General features: G+C 42.4%; 1 protein-coding gene across 3 annotated transcripts in view; it reads left to right on the top strand.

The window, feature by feature from the left end:
* Positions 1–22,768, top strand: part of ACSM1 (acyl-CoA synthetase medium chain family member 1) — a 46,669-nt gene extending 23,901 nt beyond the window's left edge. For all 3 annotated transcript variants that reach the window (XM_045770875.2, XM_045770876.2, XM_045770874.2), the window contains exons 5-14: positions 75–215; positions 2,885–3,044; positions 6,803–6,882; positions 9,155–9,278; positions 12,029–12,109; positions 12,661–12,762; positions 18,656–18,783; positions 19,861–19,960; positions 20,848–20,967; positions 22,452–22,768. In XM_045770875.2, the coding sequence (XP_045626831.1) occupies positions 75–215; positions 2,885–3,044; positions 6,803–6,882; positions 9,155–9,278; positions 12,029–12,109; positions 12,661–12,762; positions 18,656–18,783; positions 19,861–19,960; positions 20,848–20,967; positions 22,452–22,538 (1,123 nt within the window). In that variant the 3' untranslated portion in view covers positions 22,539–22,768. The remainder of the gene's footprint in view (positions 1–74; positions 216–2,884; positions 3,045–6,802; positions 6,883–9,154; positions 9,279–12,028; positions 12,110–12,660; positions 12,763–18,655; positions 18,784–19,860; positions 19,961–20,847; positions 20,968–22,451) is intronic.
* The last annotated feature ends 95 nt before the right edge of the window (positions 22,769–22,863 follow it).

Below are 22,863 nucleotides of genomic sequence, written 5' to 3'. Positions count from 1 at the left end.
GTTCCTTTTGCTTCTCTGGGGATGGAAAATCAGGAAATGTGACTTCTCCCCTTTTGTACTGAATTCCTTTGCAGATCAGCATCCCCAGATCATACCTGTATTAAGTCAAAGACAGTGGACCCAATGGCCATCTTCTTCACCAGTGGGACCACAGGCTTCCCCAAGATGGTAAAACATTGTCATGGATTTGCCTTGCGATCCTCTCTCCCTTCGTGGTAAGAAAGAAAGCATTGACTTATGGGATGGGCCACAGATCTGGGGTAGTGTGTGCATGTGTGTGAGACACGTGTGGGTTAGGAAAAGAGCTCTAAGCAGAACTGACTCCATCCTGCTTCTCCCTTCTGTGCTCTCTGGTTCAGACTGATGAAAATCTGAGAGGTCAACACTGGGAATCCTAACGGTTTGCTGACAGAGGCCTCTGAAGACAAAGGAGGCACATTTAGGTCCTGCCTGAGCACCTTGACAGGAGGTGTGTAGGGAAGCCATTGTGTCCCTGTCAGTTGACTCAGGGTTTGGTGGGGAAAGACAGAATATGCTAACAATGTCAACTGAAACAACAGATCATTTCCTCTCCCCAGTTATGGACAAATGAAACTTGGAGTTACCCAATTACGAGCTGTTAGGGAAAATAATACTTGGAACCCAAGCCACACCATGCCACTGTCCCTAATCTAGAACAAACAATCATCGAGGCTGAAGCTGTAGCCTTGGGTTAATCATTTAATCAATTTTAAACTAAGCCTCTTCTCCCCTCTGCCCCTCCCCCAGATAGTAATATTCAGACCAGAACAAGTTCTGTATGTTTTCTAACTTATTAACCAGACCAGAGGGCACCACAAGGTTTCTGGTGGGCCGCTGCTATCTGTGCTGATACAAAGTTATACAATGATAACAACTGAATAGCAAAACCCTGGAGGAATGGAGGTGGGAAGAAGGGAAGGGCTTTCTGTGCAGTCTGAAAAACAAGAGCAAACACACAAAGATATAAAAAGTAGCATGTATATGGTGACTAACATAACATAATAAAAATTATTATTAAAAAATAAAAATAAATAAAAATAAAAAGCATTTATAGAACTACTGAGATTTGAGGGTAGCTGGTGCTCAGAGTGTGAGGTAAGGGATAGATGGGAGGAGTTGGAAAAGTAAGCAGGGTCCAGATCATGTAGAGTCTTGTGGGCCTTGGTGTAGAGTTTAGAGGGTTTTTTGTTTGTTTGTTTTGTTGTTGTTGTTTTTTGAGAGAGAAGGGAGGTATTGGAGCAATGCGACATATTTTAGCAAGGGAGACCTGATCAGATTTGTTTTTTGAAAAGATCACTGTGGCAGCGCCTGGGTGGCTCAGCCAGTGAAGCATCTGGCTCTTGATTTCAGCTCAGGTCATGATCCAGGGTCGTGAGATTGAGCCCCACATTGGGCTCTGTGCTGAACGTGGAGCCTGCTTAAGATTCTCTCTCTCCCCCTCCCTCTGCCTCTGCCCTCCTGCTTCCCACTTGGGCACATGGGCACTCTCTCTCTCCCTCTCTCTCGAAAGAAAGAAAGAAAGAAAGAAAGAAAGAAAGAAAGAAAGAAAGAAAAAAGAAAAGAAGAGAAAAGAAAAGAATAAATAAATAAAAGATCACTGTAGCTGCAATATGGAGAATGGGTTGGGAAAAATCAGAATGGGGTTAGATCGACCAGTTGGAGGGTCTTAGAATAATCCAAGATGGCAGTGGCTTGGCGAAGGTGTCAGAGACATGAAGGACGTTAACATATTTGAGATTTTAGGAGGTAAAATGGGCAGGATCTACTGGCTAGATGTGGGAGATAAGAGAGGGGCCAGTCAAGGTTGACTCTCAGATTTTGGGCTTGGACAGTTGCACGGACAGTAATGACATTCACTGAAATACAGGGAACACTGGAGGAGAAAAAATTAGTCCAAGGGAGTCAGGAGAGATTAGGATCTGGTGGGTTTAAGGTGCCTGAGAGACACCCCAGAAGAGATGTTCAGTGGGTAGTAGGTCTGAAGCGGAGAAGACAGATCCTCCTAGCTAGTAACGTCTTGTGGGTGAGCCACAATCCTGAGAGAGCTGGGATGAGGGAGGGTGGATTGTTTATCAAAGCCCTTCCCTATTAATAGTAAAGTTTCTCAAAGCCATAGCATGCTAATGGGAGGTAAAATGGGTGTTTTCTCAAGGAGTTATGCACACAGAGGTCCCTCAGAAGCAGTAAGGTAGGGTAGAGAAATGAGAAACCTCCACTCCACCTTCCAATCATTGCCTATTATCTAATTGTTTCCAGCCCTTTGCCAAGATGGGATATTAAAAATTAAATCTCTCTCTCACTCTCTCTCCCTCTTCCTGTCTCCCTTTCTCTCTCCCTTTCTCTTTCTTCATCACAAATAACAGAAAACCCAACCTAAACCTCTTTAAGCCAAAAAATAACTATAGGAGTTTATTGGATCATGAGGCAGGGCACTCCAGGGTTTGGCTTCAGACATAGCTAGAGAGTCTCTGGATTAGATTTTCATCTTTCCATCTGTCAGCTATGTTTCTGCTATGTTTTGATGCTCTTCTCAGAAAGGCTTATTATCACTTGTTATCCCCATATGGCTGCCAGCATTATCTAGGACTGTATCAGTAACAGAGTCAAATCCAAGAAAAGAGCTACAGATTTTGTTCCCATATTCCAAGCCTTAAGGATTATTATAACTAAATCAGTTGAAGGCACACATGACTAGAAAATAGGATTTGGCATACTCTAGAGACCTGGTGTGGAAGTGTGTCTGGAGCCCCATGTGCACTGAGAATGAGGGGTGGGTCACCACCTGAAAACCAGAGTCCCCAGCCCTTGATCACATCCTCTCATGATCAATCACATAGCTGAGGCCACTGTATTTTGGAGTTAGCAGGAAAATGCTGCAGCTGAAGACATCTGATATCCTCTGGTGCTTTTCGGACACGGGCTGGATTCTGGCTCTCTGTGGGTGCATCATGGAACCATGGGCAGTAGGGGCTACACTCTTCATCCATCATCTGCCCCAGTTTGACCCCAAGGTCATTGAACAGGTAAGAAGACTAATCTTCCAGTATCGACAAACTCCTAGAAGAAACTCATATTTCAAACTCAAAAGCTGGACCCTGCTGGAAAAAATGTTATTTAGCGAGGGGTCCCATAAGCATAATATAACCCTGGTTCTGGGTTTCTCAAAGTGTGGAGCACTGAATCCATCACTGTATCTAAATCACATTGGATGAAACCTTGAAAGAAATGCAGATTCCAAGCCCTTCCCCCAGGTCTATGGATCAGATTTTGTGAACTTGGAACCCTGAAAACACATTTTAAGAAATTAAAGCACCCAGAGCAAGCTCAGGTATCCTGGATCCTGAATCTTGGATCTGCCAGAGCCAGGTAGCTGGTGTGTGTGTGTGTGTGTGTGTGTGTGTGTGTGTGTGTGTGTTGTTGTTGTTGTTGTTGTTGTTATTGTTGTTATTGCTCAATTTATTGAAGTGTTTAAAAACAGAGCCCTTGGAAAATGACAAATCTAGTTTCTTATTCCACGTTCAACATTTATTTGTGGTTCAGTTGCTACTCCCGAGCCTCAGTTTCTTTATCTGTAAAACGGGAGTTTTAATAATTACTGCATCACAAAATTGTTGGAATATAAACGAGATGTTACAGGTGAAGTGTGTGAAGTGCTTAGCCCTGAGCTGGCACACAGGAGGCACCCACAAAAGCAGTGGTGGCTGCTGTTACTGATACATGTACCTCATGGTGATAACTCAAGTCACCTGCGTGAACCCCTCACTGTACTTCCCTTCCCTTGAAAATGCTCTTTGTGTCTCCATGCACACCTTCGTTTTCCATCTCAGAGGCAGACCTGCCCCTCCACCTCTCAAAGTCCAGTCCCCTCCCCACAACCTCTGTGGAGCCTCCTCTTTTCTCTGTCCTTCTCTTAGGAGCCCTTCTCATTAATCTTCCATCCATTAAACCTTTTCTCCTGCATTTTTAATTTCTCACTTTTCCCCTCTTCATTAATCTTCATTTATTAACTCTTTTCTCCCATAGTTTCAACCTCTTATTCTTCATTAACTCTGCACCCTTAGTCCATAAACATATTCAAAGTTCCCCATCCTAAAAAATACCTTCCCTTCACCCTGCTCCACACCAGACCAACTCTGTCTTTCCTCCCTTAATATCACACTCCTCTATAGAACACTCTCCGCTTGCTGCAGCCACATCCTCTTCACCCAGATTACTCTTCCGAGGGTCTGCCCTCACCCTTCCTCTTCCTTCTAAACGATCCATTTCACCAGCGTGCACACCCATTCAAGGGGCTCTCAAAACTATGCCTTAGGTCTAGTCTTCTCCCTCCATGCAAATTCCTCCTTGTTTATCTCCCCCAAGTCCATCTGATGATCCCTCCAGCACATCAGACCGCATTTTCCATTTCTTATTCCCTGCCTCATGTCAATATCTGCCTCTCCGTCACTGTACTGTGTACATCCTGCCAGTCCTTGAGGCGTAAAACTGCACCCAAAGCCCTGAGTCCATCTTTCCCCCCCCACTTCCACTACATGGGCATCCCCAAAGTCTCAGTGTGCTTTAAGTGCAAATTATTTCAAAGTATTAATTCTACAAATTTACACACACACACACACACACAGACACACACACACACCAGCATTTGAAAGTTTAATTATTTTGATTTATTTTTTCATTTGTTACTTTTGTGAAGTTTTAATGATAACATTTTTAGCTTCAGCTCCTCTTAATGAAGATGAAAGATACTGATTAAAACAAGGAATGTTAAATTAAAAATGTACTATCCATATAACTCAACACAAAAAAAAGCAACCCAAATAATCCAATTGAAAATGGGCAGAAGACATGAGCAGACATTTCTCTAAAGGAGACATTCAGATGGCCAACAGACACATGAAGAGATGCTCCACATTGCTCATCATCAGGGAAATGCAAATCAAAACCACACGAGATGGGTAGTAAGGAGGGCACGTATTGCATGGTGCACTGGGTGTTATATGCAACTAATGAATCATGGAACTTTACATCAAAAACCAGGGATGTACTGTTTGGTGACTAACATAATATAATAAAAAATATATTATTATATAAAAAACAAAAAAACCAAAAACAAAAACCCACACGAGATATTACCTCACATCTGTCAGAATGGCTACAATCAACAACACAAGAAACAACAAGTGTTGGCGAGGATGTGGAGAAAAAGGAACTCTCATACATTGTCTGGTGGGAATGCAAGCTGGTGCAGCCACTGGGGAAAATCATATGGAGTTTCCTCAAAAACTTAAAAATAGAATTACCATATGATTCAATAATTTCACTACTGGGTATTTACCCAAATAATATGAAAACACTATTTCAAAAGGATATATGCACTCCTTATGTTTATTGCAGCATTATTTACAATAGCTAATATGAAAGCAGCCCAAGTATCCATCCACAGATGAATGAAAAAAGAAGATGTGAGATAGATAGATTGATAGATAGATATAGCTATGATGGAATATTAGCCATAAAAAAAGAATGAAATCTTGCCATCTGCAACAACTTGGATGGATCTAGAGGGTATAATGCTAAGCGAAATAAGTCGGTCAGAGAAAGACATATACCATATGATTTTACTCATGTGGAATCTAAGAAACAAAACACAGGAAAAAAGAGACAAATCAAAAAAAACAGACTCTCAACTATACAGAACAAACTGATGGTTACCAGAGGGGTGGTGAGTGGGAGGATGGGTAAAATTGGTGAAGAGGATTAAAAGTATACTTATCTTGATGAGCACTGAGTCATATATAGATTTATTATAACACTATATTACACATCCGAAACTATGTAACACTATATGTTAATTATACTGGAAAAAGGAAGGAAGGAAGGAAGGTAGGGAGGGAAGAAGGAAGGAAGGAAGAAAGGAAGGGCAAGGTGATTGGACTCAGATAGGGAGGGACTCAGAGTGGAGGCAGATTTCCCTCATGTGCCCATTACACCTCCCTGTGGTTCTGCATGGAAGGCACAGATATTCTCATTTTACAGATGAGGAAACAGAGTTGCGGAGGAATTAAGTAACAGGATTGAAGTCGGGCAGGCAGACCCCAAACCCACATTCTCCCCTCTTTAGTGTTCCTTTGTTCTCCTAGTGTATCTCCACCCTGATCTGAAACTGAAAGACTCCCACCTCTAGTAAAACAACAGCAAATACCAGACATTTTAGACTCTATATAATCTGGCTCCTAACCCCAGTCTTCCTAAATTTACTTCTTGTTCCTCTCCTGTCTAAAAAAATCATATTATTTGACTTCACTTAAATGTTTCTTCAACTCTGGAAACTTTACTCCTGCTACTCTTCTATCTGCAAGAAACTTCCCCATTCCTCTGCCTGTCGACACCATTCCATTTGTTAAATACCCCAACTAAATGCCACCTGTACCGTGAGGCCCCTGGATCACCCATTTAAAAGGAGTATTTCCCTCTGCTATGATCTCCTTCTTCCAATCTCTCTTATGACATCTACCAACTTCTGTCTTACCAGATGAGTCCTGTTTTATCTCCTCTATTAATACCTACTCTCAGTAAGATGTTATCTTACTCTTCTTGCATTCCCCCAACAGTGCTTGATGCATGCCATGTACAAAATTCATGCCCAATATAGATATATTGAAAGAATTAAATAAATAATGGGCTCTCCTTAGAGGGGAGATCAGAACTAAAATGCTAATAATTAACTGATATTTTAAATCTTTACTATAAAAATAAAATTCCTTCTCTCCTCATTTTCTAGATGTTATTAAAATACCCGATCACCCACAGCCTTGCTGTGCCACTTGTATATCGAATGATTCTACGGCACGCTTCTACCAGGTATAGTAGAAGTGGTGGTGGCTGGTGATAACAATCTTTGGGTAGGAATTTAAGGAATCCAATGTACTATGGTCTATTTTTAACTGTGGTTCTTTGAGGTGTGTGTGTGTGTGTGTGTGTGTGTGTGTGTGTGTGTGTGTGTGTGACAAGTGTTGGTTGCGATAATTAGTTCTTTAAAGCAGGACTCCAAGATCCAAATGAAACATTCAGTGAGCCTTGCATCATTGTGGGTTTATTCTTTTTAAAATATTTTTTCTTATGAAAGGACAAACATACAGAAAAATATGTAAAACATACATGTATAGATTAATGGATTGTTGGAAAACACCTGTGTCACCGTTCATCTGAATCACGAAAACAGAATATTGCCCACACCCCAGAGATCTCTTCATGGCTCTATTTCTCCCCTAAAGGAATTTACTATCTTGACTTTTATGGTGTTCATTTCCTTGGTTTTCCCTTATAATTTACCTCCTAAGGAAATATCTCTAAACAAATTATTATATTTTACTTGCCTTTGATCTTTATGTGTGTAAGCACTTATTATTCTGTAATATCTGGTTTCTTTTTTCAGCATTATGTTTTTAAGATGTGTCTATGTTGCTACATGTTGCTATAGCTAATTTTCATTGCTGTACAATATCCCATTGTATAATATCCCATTGCATGTTTTTTAGCTGTTCTACCATTAATGGATACTTGGGTAGTTTTCATTTTGGGGCTATTAGTGATTAATTCTGCATTGAATTCTTGCATATGTAACCTGGTGCATAGAAGCATGTATTTCTGTAGCATTTTCCTGGAAGAGGAATTGCTAGTTCACAGTGACACTACATTTTACCATGCAATTTTCGAAAGCATTGAACCAAATTATGCTTCCCCTAGCAAGACAGGAGAATTCCCATTGTTCAATATTTGTTATTGTCAGAGTTTTTAATTTTTGTCAATCTGGTGGATGCATAGTGTTATCTTCCCATAGGTTTTATTTTTGCATTTCCCCATGTTTGTGGGTTAATTTTAGCTAAACTGCAATCTGCTCTTTGAAACTTATGGGCATTTATGTATCTTTTAAAGAGTCTGAGATTAAAATGGCTACTTCAAAAGTCAGAATAACATGTCTTAAATATAGAATTACAATATTAAGGTGTTCTAGGCCTACCCTTATGAAGCTAACTCCGAAATGCAACTTGATTTTATTCATGAAGCCTCGAGCTGGTTGGATTCTGTTCCCATCTGTATTTCAAAGTTCATACTAAGCTACTTTTTGAAACATTCCTCAGTTGATGATCTTTGCCCAAACCCAGTAAAAATATAACCAAAGCTTAGCTAATGATTACATCAGAGAATCTGACCATTTTATCTACTTTGCATAAAGCTGCAGAAGAATGAGGAAGACACCCTAAGTGAACCCAGCCCTCCTATCCCTGACTCTGACTCTGATGTACCAGGACAGGGTGACAAGAGAAGGTGAACCAGATGTCTGTTACCTCCCTCACCCCCAAGAGCTGACCTGGCTTAGTCCTAGGACACCTGGTACTTAGACCTCAATCACTTCTCCCCACATCCTTCAGGGAATCTATCATTATTTTGTGGGGTTTTTTTTATTAGTTACAGAAAATTTTATGGGAAAGAAATGAAGAAGAAGATTTACATCATGCAATGTTCTTACTATAGATGTTCACAGCCAACTTTTCTGCTCCCTCTGAAATTCCTTCTGTCGGGGCTGCTACCTGCAACCCTTCTCTCTTTTCCTACAGTCATCCCAGTCTTCCTTGATGTCCCGAGCAATTCATTTCCACCCTCTAACTTGCATTCTCTTCTCAGAAATACAAAAGCCCTTCAATTCACATGACTCCACTCTTCAGAGAAGGCAATGCAGTTCTGTTAGCATCCTAACATGCTCTTGGGGTCTTATCCCCCACCACATTATGGTTTATAAAATACCCCTCTTAGCCACAAAGACAGGGTCTGATAAATCTTTGCCATCTTTTTACGTCAATTTCCAAAGTTGATCCAAACCTTTGATCCAAGCCCATTAGCCTCACCACCCCCCCACCCCTTGCCAGAAGAGTTAACATGAACCGACAGGAAGTGAGTGACTTCCAGTTGGCTTTGGCCACCAGCAAATTGCCCAAAAGGCAAGGAAGAATGTGAGGAAGTGGAAGCATGAATGATCCAGATGACAAGGCTCTGAGCTCTTAACACTCTGGGTCTAGGGCAGAACATCCAAGGCCTGCTGGCAAGTTCTCTTGTCACTTTGTCTTCCCCTAAGTCTCAGGTTCCCTACCCTGGAGCACTGTATTACTGGAGGGGAGGCTCTGCTGCCGGAGGATCAAGAGGAGTGGAGAAGACGGACAGGCCTTCTGCTCTACGAGATCTACGGACAGACAGAAACAGTAAGGAGATGGTCCTTTTTGGGTCAGTCAGGATGCGGTGAGCCACTGAGCCCAGCTGATGAGCTGAACCATGTATATTCAGAGGCCCCACTCTGCTCACAGCATTGCCCAAAGCCAGTGGGAGGCTTCAGAGTTCTAGGTGAACTTGCCTCAGTTCAATTTGCACAAAGACAATTCACAGCTCATCAGTTTGTCAAGAGGCCAATGTACTGAAAACTATTGGACAAAACGTTGAAAGGGGTCTAAGGACATGGTGCCACCGTCCCTGTGATCATTAGCTCTAGGGAGCCCAGGAGGGGTGGTGGGATGGGAGCTTCTCTCCAGTAACACGGAGACCACCATCTGCAAGTCCTGTCCACTTCACCACCCCTTCCTGGGGTGGCAACCACAGGCAGCTAGGAGCTGGCCCCAGAAGTTCATTTCTGGGTGTTTATGTGGACAGCACACAGGTTTGATTGTGCGACACTAGCTGGAGTGGAGGAAGGAACAGAGACTTTCTGCATATCCCAAACACACACACACACATGTACACACAGAGTGTGACTCCCAAAGATGTCACTGAGCAGCCAGGTGGCAGTGCATTCAAAGTATCAGGCATGCCTTGAACCACAAAGACTTAATCAATGATAGCAGGGTCAGGAGCAGGCATCTTTCTTCCAACACAATTCTCAAGTCATTTCTGTTACTGGGCAGAGGCACTGACAGAGGGATGACTACCGTCTCAGGAGCTGGAACAAAATGGCTATTTTGGCCTCAATTCACATACTTGTCTGACTTTCTTTTTGTAAATAAATAAATAAATAATATATATATATATACATACATATATATACATATACATACATATACATATATATACTTATATATATGCTTTTATTTTTATTTTTTTTAAAGATTTTATTTATTTATTTGACAGAGATAGACAGCCAGCGAGAGAGGGAACACAAGCAGGGGGAGTGGGAGAGGAAGAAGCAGGCTCATAGCGGAGGAGCCTGATGTGGGTCTCGATCCCATAACTCCGGGATCACACCCTGAGCCGAAGGCAGACGCTTAACGACTGTGCCACCCAGGCGCCCCATGCTTTTAAATCATCAATTAATTGGTCTGCTTCCAGGCCCAAGAAATATTAAGTCTCTGGTTTTGTCCTTGTATGGTTCATAGTTTATATTTGGACAAGGAGGAGGGTGGGATGAGAACTACACTACACCCATGACCCATGTCCCTTTGCATCAACTATTTGCAACAACAGAATACTGCCTTATACCCGGCTGGTGCTTTATTTCTCAAAGTATTTTCAGAGCTACTGACTCATCTATGGAACATTTTCCACATGCCTGTACTGTGAGCAGCAACATAGCAAAGGGGAAAGAGCTTTCCCTCTCAGGAACTCAGACCTCATTTCAAATCTCCAGTGGCCAGTTACAGGCTTCAAGACCATAGGCATAGCTTTGAACCTTCCAGAGTCTCTGCTTCTCTGTCTCCAAAATGGAAATATAATCCAACCTTGCTGGGTTGTGATAAGGGAAATGAAAGGAAGTATATAAAGTTCTGGCTACAATGTCCAACCCCTTGTACATGCTCGCTTTGCAGTCACTCTTGTTTTTAAGTAAGTGTTGCATTAGATGCTAGGATAGTAGAGATGAATGGGCAATCTCTATTCTCAGGATGCTCGTTATCTGCTGAGGGAAACAGACAAGCAAAAATAAGTATAATGGGGAGCTCCTGGGTGGCTCAGTTTGTTGAGCCCCCATCTCTTGTTTTCGGCTCAGGTTGTGATCTCATGGGTTGTGGGATTGAGCCCCTGCATAGTTCTCTGTGCTCAGCAGGGAGTCTGCTTAAGATTCTTTCTCCCTCTGCCCCCCACCCTATTCATGTACTCTGGAGCTCTTTTTCTCTCTCTAAAATAAATGGATAAATCTTTTTAAAAAAGAAGAAGAAAAAGAAGTATAATGACATAGCTGGAGTCAAGATTCAAATCCTGGGGGCGCCTGGGTGGCTCAGTCATTTAAGTGGCTGCCTTCCATTCGGGTCATGATGCCAGAGTCGTGGGACCGAGCCCCAGGTTGGACTCCCTGCTCAGTGGAGAGTGTGCTTCTCTGTATCCCTCTGCCCCTTCCCCTCTGCCCTTGCTCTGTCTCTCGCTTTCTCTCTCCCAAATAAACACACAAAATCTTAAAAAAAGAAAAAAAAAGATTCAAATCCTGATCTGTCTTAGCTTTAGAAAGATATTTTAGAATACCATAAAGGAGGAATAAGTTTCATCAGGAAGATAAATGGGGGTGAGGCAGTTGCCTAGCAAAGGGAACAACACAATCTGAATATTCTCAACATAGCTCTGAGTCATTGAGACAGGGTTCCTATCTCTAACAGCCTGAGTCAATGTTAAATGATTTCATGGCCTTCCTATACCAAACAGACACATGTCTGACATACAGTGGGCACTCCACACCTCACATTACATGCCCACAGCCCCGGGCTCACCCCTTTGCTTCTTTTTTGGCCCCTCCCACTGGACCCGGTAGCTCCAGGAGCTAGCACAGGCCCAGTCCATGTCCAGTGCGGTTAACATCTGCTGACCAGAGTTGGGTCAATGCCTTGTGCCTAGAATCTGGGCCTTCTAGCTTCCCCATAAGGGCTCTTTGCGCAGCATCGAATGACATTGGTGAGCGAGGATGCTGTGTATGGTTCTTGATGCTTTGTAATCAGCCTGGACTCTTTGACCAACCCCATTTTCTTTCTTTTGCGAATAGGGAATAAGCTGTGGCACTCCCCAGGGAATGAAGATCAAGCCGGGTTCCATGGGGAAAAGCATCCCCCCCTTCGACATCCAGGTCTGGTCCTAAAGACATTTGCTGGGAGCAGTTATGGCTCAGCTAGGACTGGACAGTTGTGTGACACCAGGTGACAGAACCAGCTGTGCCCACTCCACCCCACCCCCACCCCAGTTGTTGTCCTTCCTCTCCTTCTGTTTTCCCTCCAATTTCCTGGAGAGGCTTCAGCTGAGAACAGTAGTATCCTGGGCATGAATGCTGCTCAGCCTGGTGGCCGGAAGCCTCACCCACAGCAGACGGGACCAGAGCACCTGGAGGGAGCACTGACAGCTCTCTCCATCAGCTGGTGCTTCTAGTTTTTCCTGATCTGTGTTTTCTAGCTTGAAGACACATTTGCCATCTCTGCATATCCATGAGACCAGTAGACCCATAACTTGGGTTTCACCATTTCCTGATTTCAAAGACTTCTGACAGTTTTAATCTATTTTCTGACAGGGCTCCTCCCCCCATTTATTCTCCCTGGTGTCACGAGAACAGTCAGGTACTGTGTGGGTAGGGCAGGCGTGTTGGGGTGGCTCTGCAGGGTGGGATTCACAGGCCTCTTGCTCCAGATCATTGACGACCAAGGCAACACCCTGCCGTTCAACACTGAAGGCAACATTGGCATCAGGATGAAGCCCACCAGGCCCATTGGCCTCTTCATGGGCTATGAGGTAAGTGGTGATCCTCGCCTGTCCCCTTCCAGGCCCCAAAAATCCCTTCAGGGAGCTGTGTGGGTGCTAAGGGGGTGGATTCAACTCTGTACCATGAGCCTTCTTCACACCTCTCTTCAGTCCCCCCAACTCAGTGAAGCCTCTTCTAATTAATCTCTAAGCTTCTAGTGTGTTTTCACAACCCTTCCTGTCCTAAGCCATCTGACACTTAAGTGCTGACAGGGTAGAAAGAAGCACCCTAGACTTGGGTGCCAGTGATCTCTTGAGGTTGAGTACGCAAGAAGCTTTGACTGGGTTCAAATCCTACAGTCCCACTTGCCATCAGGGTGTGCACACATCTGCTAAACTTATTGAGCCTCCAGAGAAGACTGGTGTCCCTACTTCATAGAGGAAGAAACTGCAGATTGGAAGCTTTGTATATCTTCTCCATGTCAAATAAATGGCAGGTCTAGGATTCAAACCCACATCTTTTTGGTTCCCAAACCCTACAGAAGAAATCCAGGGATTACATAAAACTGTGATAGGCGCTAAGGAAATGTGAAACTCTTGACCAGGTAAATTCTCAGCTTCCAAGATTCATCAGAGGAGAGAGGACAGACCTTGAAGTTGATCTCAAACCATCTTCTTTCTCCACAGCAACAGCCATTGGTGTCACTGTTGGCCTCACTCTATGGCCTCGGGAGTTGGTGATGCTGCTCCCTTTGTGATGTTATTGCCCAAAAGTAAAAATGCAGGCCCTAGCCTTAATTCACAGTAGCACAATTTTAGGCTTGGATAAAAGAGAAAATAAACAGAGTAACATGTATGTAGATCAGTGGATCTCAACCCTGCCTGTACTCAGTTGAGGAGATTTAGAAAAAAAATTAATTCTTGGATCCAACCATAGAGATTCTGGTTAAATTAAACTGGGATGGTCCAGAGCAACAACATTTTTTTGATTGGAAATAACATATTTTATTTTACAAAGATGTCCTCCCCTATGCCCACACCTATGTACTTATATACCCCATTTCACGTGCTCTCTTGACTATGATATGTTGTCACTCCTCCACTGAGATTTGTTTGCTTTTTTCGTTTCTTTTCTTTTACTGAGGTAAAATATAAAAAATTTACCCTTTTTGCCATTTTTAAGCATACAATTCAGTGGCATTGAGTAAATTCACCACATCGTGCTACCATTACCACCATGCATCTGCAGAAATTTTTTCCAGCCCAAATGGAGACTCTGTTCCCATTACACAATAACTCCCCCCTCCTCCTTGTATCCATAGCATTTGGTAACCTTTAATGTACTTTTTGGATTTAAGAATTTGCCTATTTTAGGTACCTCTATTAAGTGGAATTGTACAACATTTGCCCTTTTGTGTCTGGCTTATCTCACTTTTCACATGTTTTCAAGGTTCATCCATGTTGTAGCATGTGACCAAATGTCATTTTTTAAGGCTGAATGGTATTGTATGGTATTCGCTTCTTTTGGATATATACCTGAAAATGGATTGCTACATCATGTGGTAATTCTATAATTAACTTCTTGAGGAACTGCCAAAATGTTTTCCACAGTGGCTGCACCATTTTATATTTCTATCAGCATGCACAAGTGTTCCAGTTTCTCCATATCCTTGCTAATCCCTGTTATTTTCAGGATTGTTTATTTGTTTTGTGTGTATAATAGTCATTCTAGTGCATATGAAGTGGTATTTCATTGTGGTTTTGATTTGCATCTCCCTAATGACTAGTAATGTTGAACATCTTTTCATGTGCGTTTTGGCCATTTGTGTACCTTCTCTGGACAATTGTCTATGCAAGTCCTTTGCCTATTTTTAAAATTGGGTTGTTGTGTTGTTGATTTGTAAGAGCTCTTTATATATTCTGGATATGAACCCCTTATCAGATTTTTGCTTTGCAAATGTTTTCTCCCATTCAGTGCATTGTCTTTTCACTCTTTTGAGAGTGTCCTTTCATTGTAAAATTTTAAAAATTTGATGAGGAACATTTTATCTATTTTTTCTTTTGTTTCCTGTGCTTTTGGCATCGTAGTCAATAAATACTCGCCAAATCCAAAATCACGATTTCCCCCTGTGTTTTCTTTTGAGGGTTTCAGAATTTTAGCTCTTATGTTTAGGTTTTTGATCCATTTTGGGTTAATTTGTGAATATGGTATATAAGGTAACTGCATTTATTTGCATCTGAACATCCAAGTTTCTCAGTGCCATTTGTTGAAAAGATTGACATTTCCCACTGAATGGTCTTGGCATTCGTGCCTAAAATTCATTGACAGTATATGTGAGGGTTTCTTTCTGGGTTCTCTGTTCTATTCCAATCATCTGTGTGTCTTTTTTTTTTTTATGCCAGTATCACAGTGTTTTGTTTACTGCAGTTTCACAGTAAGTTTAAAAATCAAGAGTGTAAGCTCTTCAACTTCTCCCTTTAAAAGATTCTCTTGGCTATTTCAGATCCCTAAAGATTTCATATGAATTTTAGGATGAATGTATCTATACCACTGAGATTTTGATAGGGAGTATATTGAATCTGTAGATGGCCTTGGGTAGTATTGTCATCTTAATATTAAGTCTCCAATTAATACAGTGTGTCTTTCCATTTATTGATGCCTTCTTTCATTTCTTTCAGCAATAATTTTTATTTTTCAGTGTAAAAGTCTTTCATTTGCTTGACTAAATTCGTTCTTAGTATTTTATTCTTTTCAATGCTATTCTAAATAGAATTGTTTTCTGAATTTCTTTTGTCCATATATATTTTTTTCTGTTTTTTAGTTCTTTGTCCATTTTTTTCTCTTAGTTTTTGATCACATTTAACATGTTTGACTTATTATTATTATTATTTCTTCCAAATTTTTATTTAAATTCCAGTTAGTCAACATACAGTACAATATTAGCTTCAGGTATAGAATTTAGCAACTCATCACTTACATACAACAGCCAGTGCTCATCATAACAAGTGCACTATTTAATCCCCATCACCTATTTCACCCACCCCGCCTGTCCCTCCCCTCCGGTAACCATCCCTTTGTTCTCTACAGTTAAGAGCCCCTTTCTTAGTTTTCCTCTCATCCCCCCCCCCACCAATTTCATTTGTTTTATTTCTTAAATTCCACATATGCGTGAACTCTAGAAGTTAGATTCTCCCATTTCCCTAGGGGTTGAAGTTGCTGGAGTTTCATTGTTTTGTTTTTGATTTTGGACTGTTGAAGGCTATAGTGGTCCTTTGATACACTTTTGCAAATTCTTTTAAGACTGTTGTTTGTCACGTGTGATCACTGAAGTTTCTGACCCTTTAGTTCATGTTCAGTTAATGTTTTGACAGAGATTTCTTTGAGTGCCAGGAGCTCAAATGAACAAAGAAAAAATCACCAACCAAAAAAGAGAGAGAACACCCTGTACAGATTGGCTCTGTGCTGGGACACTCCTTCACCACTTAGCTGCACTGGCTCTGAGCCTAGGGATCAGCCTGAAATGAAAGCTTAAGGTCTTCTCAGGACTTAGCTGAGCATGAATCTTGCCCAGGCATGTTGACGGCTGTCTTAAATCCCCCATGTACATAGCTGTCTTGAACATCCTAATTTCAAAAAAACTAAAACAAAAACAAAAAACCTCACCCCAGCATCTCCCCCAGACCTTGATGGTCTATTGTTTATCTCCACCCATAATCTCTTACCTCAGATGCCTTCACTTTTGTAGTTTTTCTGGTAGCTTCTATGAGCAGTGCCTGCTGCTTTTTTCTGAGTTACATAAAATGAGTACCTTGCACTTGTCCTTCAAGCAGCCCCCCACCCAGATAGGTTAGAACAGATGCACACAATAATCATTAGTTTACTTTAAAACATCTGTTTTTTTAAAAAGTTGATCTGGTATCACAAATGAAAAGAGTATGGTTTGCCAGAAACAGAAGGCAATTATAACCATAACTGTAATGCAAACAAAACATATTTTCTTGAATTCTAGCTAAACCCTGTTCCCACTAAAAACTCCAATCCTGAAACTTACTCTTGGTAGTTCCAGAGCTTTTAAAAACATGTCAGAGAGTCTCCTTAATACAATCAGAACAATTGGAAGGGAGCCAAAACGGGATGTCATTCAATGTTTTTTAATTTTTTTTTCCTGGAACATCTTAAAATCATTTCATGTTTCATAAGAGGGATCATCTCAACACATTGCTTAGTGGTTGAGTGCATAGGCTGTGGAGCAAGAATTAAATTCCAATACCAACTCTACCACTGACCAGCTGAGTGACTGTGAACAAGTTATTGTGCTTCTCTGAACATTCATGTCTTCTGTTATGGACTATAAAAACCTAGTCTCACGTAAAACCTGCACGTGAATGTTCAGGGTAGCTTTATTCACAATAGCCCAAAACTGGAAGCAACCCAGATGCCCTTCAGTGAGTTGACACCCAAACTGTGGTTCATCCATAACATGAGATACCATTTAGCAGTAAATAGGATCAAAGTATTGATGAACATAAGAAACTGAATGAATTTCCAGAAAATTATACTGAGTGAAAAAATAAAAACAGAGCTTTTTTGCATACTATAGGATTCCATTTATGTAACATTCTTTTTTTTTTAAAGATTTTATTTATTTATTTATTTGACAGAGAGAGAGATACAGCCAGCGAGAGAGGGAACACAAGCAGGGGGAGTGGGAGAGGAAGAGGCAGGCTCCCAGCGGAGGAGCCTGATGTGGGGCTCGATCCCAGGACCCTGGGATCACACCCTGGGCCGAAGGCAGACGCTTAATGACTGAGCCACCCAGGCACCCCAATTTATGTAACATTCTTAAAGTGACAAAATTATAAAACTAGGGAATAGATCAATCATTATCAAGGGCCTAGGGATTTGGAGGAAGGTGGAGGGAAAAGATGAGGGAGCTGGGTGTAGATATAAAGGAGCAACACAGGAGATCCTCAGGATGACGGGAGTCTTCTGTATCTTCACTCTGGTGGTGGATGCACAAACCTGCACATTTGGTAAAATTGCATAATACTAAATACACCCAGACACACAGAAAAAGGTACAAGTAAACTGCTGGGAGATCTGAGTGAGATTGGTGGACTGTAGCAATGTCAATATCCTGGTTGTGATATTGAACTGTAGTTTTACAAGATGCTACCATTTGGGGAAAACTGAGTAAATAGCACACAGGATCTCTCTGTTATTTCTTATAACTGCATGCAAATATATAATTATCTTTTTTTAAAGATTTATGTATTTATTTGAGAGAGAGAGCATACGTGCATGCATGTGCACCTCTGTTGGGGAAGGGACAGAGGGAGACAGAGAATCTCAAGCAGGCTCCGCACTGTGTGCAGAGCCCTCCACAGGGCTCGGTTTCATGACCCTGAAATTATTACCTGAGCTGAAATCAAGAGTCATCCACTCAACCAACTGAGCCACCCAGGCACCCTGCTAATAGACAATGATCTTAAAATAAACAGTTTAATTAGAAATATAAAAGCCTTATAGGTTTTCTGGGAGGATCGGATGAGGTAGTATTTTGGGAAGGAAATACATTTAACAAAAATTTATTGGCACCTCTCATTTGTCCAGACACTATGTGAATGCTAAGCTGAGAACAATAAATAAAATACATAGGGTCCATGTGCTAGTGGAAATTTTATTCTACTAGAGTGCCACCCAAAAGTGGGTTGTCACTTTTAAAAATTATCCTTAAAATTGGTTCAGTATTGTCCACTAATTGACAAATAGTATTCGTTGAGTTCTTGGATATAATGAAAATAGACTCAGAGAGATTACAAAACTCACCCAGGTGCCAGGTAGAGCCAGGAGCAAGATCGAGACCCAGATCTGAGCACCAGGTTGTGGCTCATCATCTCTAAACTCATTACCTTCAACAAAGGGGTGTTGTTGTCTTTGCAGGACAACCCAGTAAAGACAGCCGAAGTGGAGTGTGGGGACTTTTACAACTGTGGAGATAGAGCAACTATGGATGAAGAGGGCTACATCTGGTTCCTGGGGAGGAAGGATGACATCATCACGGCCTCTGGGTAGGTATGGCTGAGTGAGCCGGGAGGCATCACCCTCACATGCCTCATGGGATCTAGTTTGTTCCGACGTTCATCTAAGTTTGGTGATGGGACCCTCAGGCTAACTCTGAACAGAGCTCTGTCTATGGGGCCCTTTTCTGGGAATACCTGTGCACCTCCCCCAAGCCCTGCATCCAGAAAATCTATCAAAATGTAGTTCAAGAAGTTCTGCAAGGGGAACCATAATCAGGCATTATGCAATTTAAAGGATTTGGAAGGAAGACTTTACTTAGGCCCTTACTGGTTGAGGAAGCTTCCTCTATTTTTGGCTCCTCTAATGGGACACAACATGTCACCGAAAAATTTAGTAATACATAACAACAATGAAAACCTTTACAGGCACTTACTATGGAGAAGCATGCTCTGCAGTGCTTTATATAACCCACCTCTCGATGCTAGAAGGTAGATGCTATTATACCCATTTTACAGATGAGGGAACCGAGTTACTGACTAGTGAAGAAAGTTCCCTAAAGTTTCAAAAAGTGCTGGGTTCAATCCAGATTTACCAAAGTTGTTTGGCTCCAACTCAGTTGTCCCTAAACCTTCCATGATTTACAAGAAAAAAAAAATGACACATTATACCAGAGTAACAAGTTCTCTTGGATATTTCAGGGAAATTGAGTGTGTTAACTTTTTAAATTTCTAAAACGTGCTAATATAATGGGGAAGAGCATGCAGAATTTGCATGAATGTTTAAGATACAGGTTGAGGCTTCTACTAGGCTTCATGCCAAGGGAAGCCGCTTGTGCCAAGCCCCAGAGCTCAGGGGGGAACGAAACATTCGCCCTCCTCCCCGAGTGGAGGCAGTGAGGTGAGAAACTCTGGGGAGCACGAGAGTGTTGTATTTCTCAGTACGGAGTGCCCATTCTTCATGTTTGGGGTCCATGACAGAGCCAGGTCACAGATATCTGTCTCCCTGTGACAATTATCCTATGTGACAAGGGACAGTGTGACCCTCTAAAACATGAGACTTGAGGGTCTGGGTCACCTGGCTGTGGCAGCTGCTCAGAAACCAAGAAGGAGCCCTTGATCCTGCAGGTACCGCATTGGGCCCGCGGAGGTAGAGAATGCCCTGGCCGAACATCCGGCAGTGGCTGAATCAGCTGTGGTGAGCAGCCCGGACCCGATTCGAAGGGAGGTAAGGAGGAGGATGCAGAGGTCATCGTGTCTGTGTGGGCACTAAGGCAAGTGCAGAGGAACCTTCCTCCTTGTCCTGTCTACCCTGCCCTGGACCTAGGGTGAAGGGAGGGCCCAGTGGGTGTGCATGTGCATTTACACTGTGTGGTCACCAGAGGGCAGTGTGGCCTCAACCCTGTGGGACAGAAAATGATGCTTGTGAGTGTGGCTTGCTGCTGGGGCTGCTGCTGCCCATCTCCTAATTACTGAGCCCTTCCTACCTGCCAGCTCATTTTCCCTCACAGCAACCTCATTAATTAAGGACTCAGACCCTTTTTTACAGAGAAAGAAACAAGCATAAGGAGAGTAAATAAGTTGCTGATCACAAAGCTATTAAATGGTGGAGAGGGAATGGGAGTCTGAGCAGTCCGGCTCCAGAGCGTGCATTCATTGATTCACTGGGCACTGAGCACCTACTATGTACAAGGCCCTGTGCCCTGTAGTCGGGACATAAGTAGTAGGAACATAGTTAATTACCACCATTGATTTAATGCCCACAGAACTCTACCTACAATAATAGTAAAAGCGATGACGGTAATGATAGGAATAAAAATCAGTTTAAACTAGCTTCATGGTTTATATGAATGATCTCGATGAATCTTGACATCCATGCCCTGAGGAATGAATCCATGCTGTCCGCACATCGCAGAGAAGAAAATGGAGGCTAAGAGAGGTGAAGTAATTTTCCAAGGCAAAGAGTAGAAATTGGAAGTATGGAAACTGGTTCTGTTCTTTCCCAGAGGCTCAACTGTCAACTTGTTTTTCCATGTACTTAATACATGTTTACTTTTTAGAGTATACACTTGGTCACCACTCACCCTGAGCCTCCACTCTGATTCTGCACTGCAGGTGGTGAAGGCATTTATTGTCCTGACCCCGGAATTCCTCTCCCATGACCGGGACCAGCTCACCAAGGAGCTGCAGCAGCACGTGAAGTCACTGACAGCCCCGTATAAGCACCCCAGGAAGGTGAGTGAGGGCAGAGGGGTGGGATCTGGTCCCTGCCAGTGGGCCCTGGGGTCTGCTGCCCAAATCTCCCAGGGGGGCTGGGGTGATGCTTATGTAGCCAATGGAATGAGCATTTTTCTCCACCAAAGAAGCATTCAACTTAGGGGCTATGGGGAGATCCAGCTTAATGAGAGAAAACTCTATCCTGTGTCAGAAAATGAAAAGGCTGGCAAGTCAATCTACAGAAAAAAAATCAGACAAGAGCCTAGAAATATCCAAGAAGGTTGTCATCTTTCACAATTTGAAAAAGACATTCGTGACAAGAACGGCCGCACATTTTAAAAACATTATTTGTAGTGTAAGAAATATATTCTAAATTGAAGCCCAATACATATATAGATATATAACAAGCAAAAGTTAACAGAATAATATTTATTGTAGCATAAAATATATTCTGAGAGTTTTTATTCTACCTCATTTGTTTTCAGTGCCATGTGCAAACTATGAAAATGTCCAATACAGAAGTGATTAAATAATTCGTGGTTTTTAATGGTGTCCTATAATTTAAGAAGATGATGCAAATCTTTTATTTGTAACATAAAAACATCACAATAATATCTTATTAAGAGAAAAAAGCAGGCTATGAATAAATATACAAGTTATCTGACTTGTTGAAAAACGTTTGCAAGGATACACTGGCCAAAAAATTAACATGTCCTTCTCTTGTAATAATACCTTCCTGTGCATTCTGAATGTTTACACATTCGAGACATAAAGGCATGCAGCTAATATTTATTGAAAATTTACTATGTGTGCCAGGAGCTGGACTCAAAGCTTTACTACACTTATAATTTCGTTTAAGCCCCTCCAAACCTGAGATGGTATAACCGTCCATTTTGCAGAGTGGAAATGGAGGCTCAGAGACTCACAGTAAACTGCCTGAGGTTAGAGTGAAGAAAAGGGCAGATCTGGAGCTCAAAGCCACGTGTATCTGACAACAGAGTTCATGCTTCGCATGTTAGGCTGTGCTGCCTCATAGAGAGTAGACCGGAGGGTGCCTGCCAGTTAGCATGGGCCAGATGTTACTGTGTGTAACTAGCAGCCCTGTGTCTTAGCGGCTTCTAACGAGGGAAGTATCTTTCTTGCTCCTGCCAGACACCCACATGGTCTTCCTGGCACCAGGATAAAAGCAGACCCACCGTAGGTAACTGTCAGGTGTTATATGGGATGAACAGAGGGGGTGCCAGACTCAGTTGTCCCAAGTGTTCTGTTTGAGGTGGCACCCCTCACTCCCACCCACATCTCACTGGTCAGAGCACGTTACAGGGCTGCATCCAACTTCCCAGGTCAGATGACACCCTGACGTGCTTGGTGGAGCCTACTGGGGCCACCACATGGTGCCACCCCTTCTAGGGGACTGTGCAGGGGCAGAGGAGGTGCATGGGGCATTGATAGGAAATGACAGCAGGACTAAGTCAGGGTGGGTTTGCTTTATCCTTGACCAGGTGGAATTTGTCTCAGAGCTGCCCAAAACCATCACTGGCAAGATTAAAAGAAGTGACCTTCGGAAAAAGGAGTTTGGTCAGATGTAATCAGCAAAACCCTCAGAAACCACTGTGTCATCTTTGCCAAATTCCTGGCTGCCTCAGTTTTCCCACTATGGAGAGTGTGGGGGGGGGGGAGTGTTGGACGTTGATTTGTAAGAGCACCACATTCCAGCATTTTTGTTCTTTTAAATTAATGTCAGTTACTCTCCTGCTTCCAAGTCCCCGAGTGAGCGCTCAGAATGTGGCTGGGGTAATAAACGGATATCAGCATCCAAGGGGACTTGTGTTGTGCTTTTATTCTGTGAATGAACCAGTGCTAAATGCTGTCCTTCCATGATTCTCCCCAAGCCCCAGCAGAGAGGCCTCTCGG

The sequence above is a fragment of the Ursus americanus genome, chromosome 2 (genome assembly GCF_024610735.1).
Source record: "Ursus americanus isolate L20-20 chromosome 2, mUrsAme1.1.p, whole genome shotgun sequence".
In the NCBI taxonomy this organism is placed as follows: domain Eukaryota; kingdom Metazoa; phylum Chordata; class Mammalia; order Carnivora; family Ursidae; genus Ursus; species Ursus americanus.
This window is presented reverse-complemented; position numbering and strand designations above follow the sequence as displayed.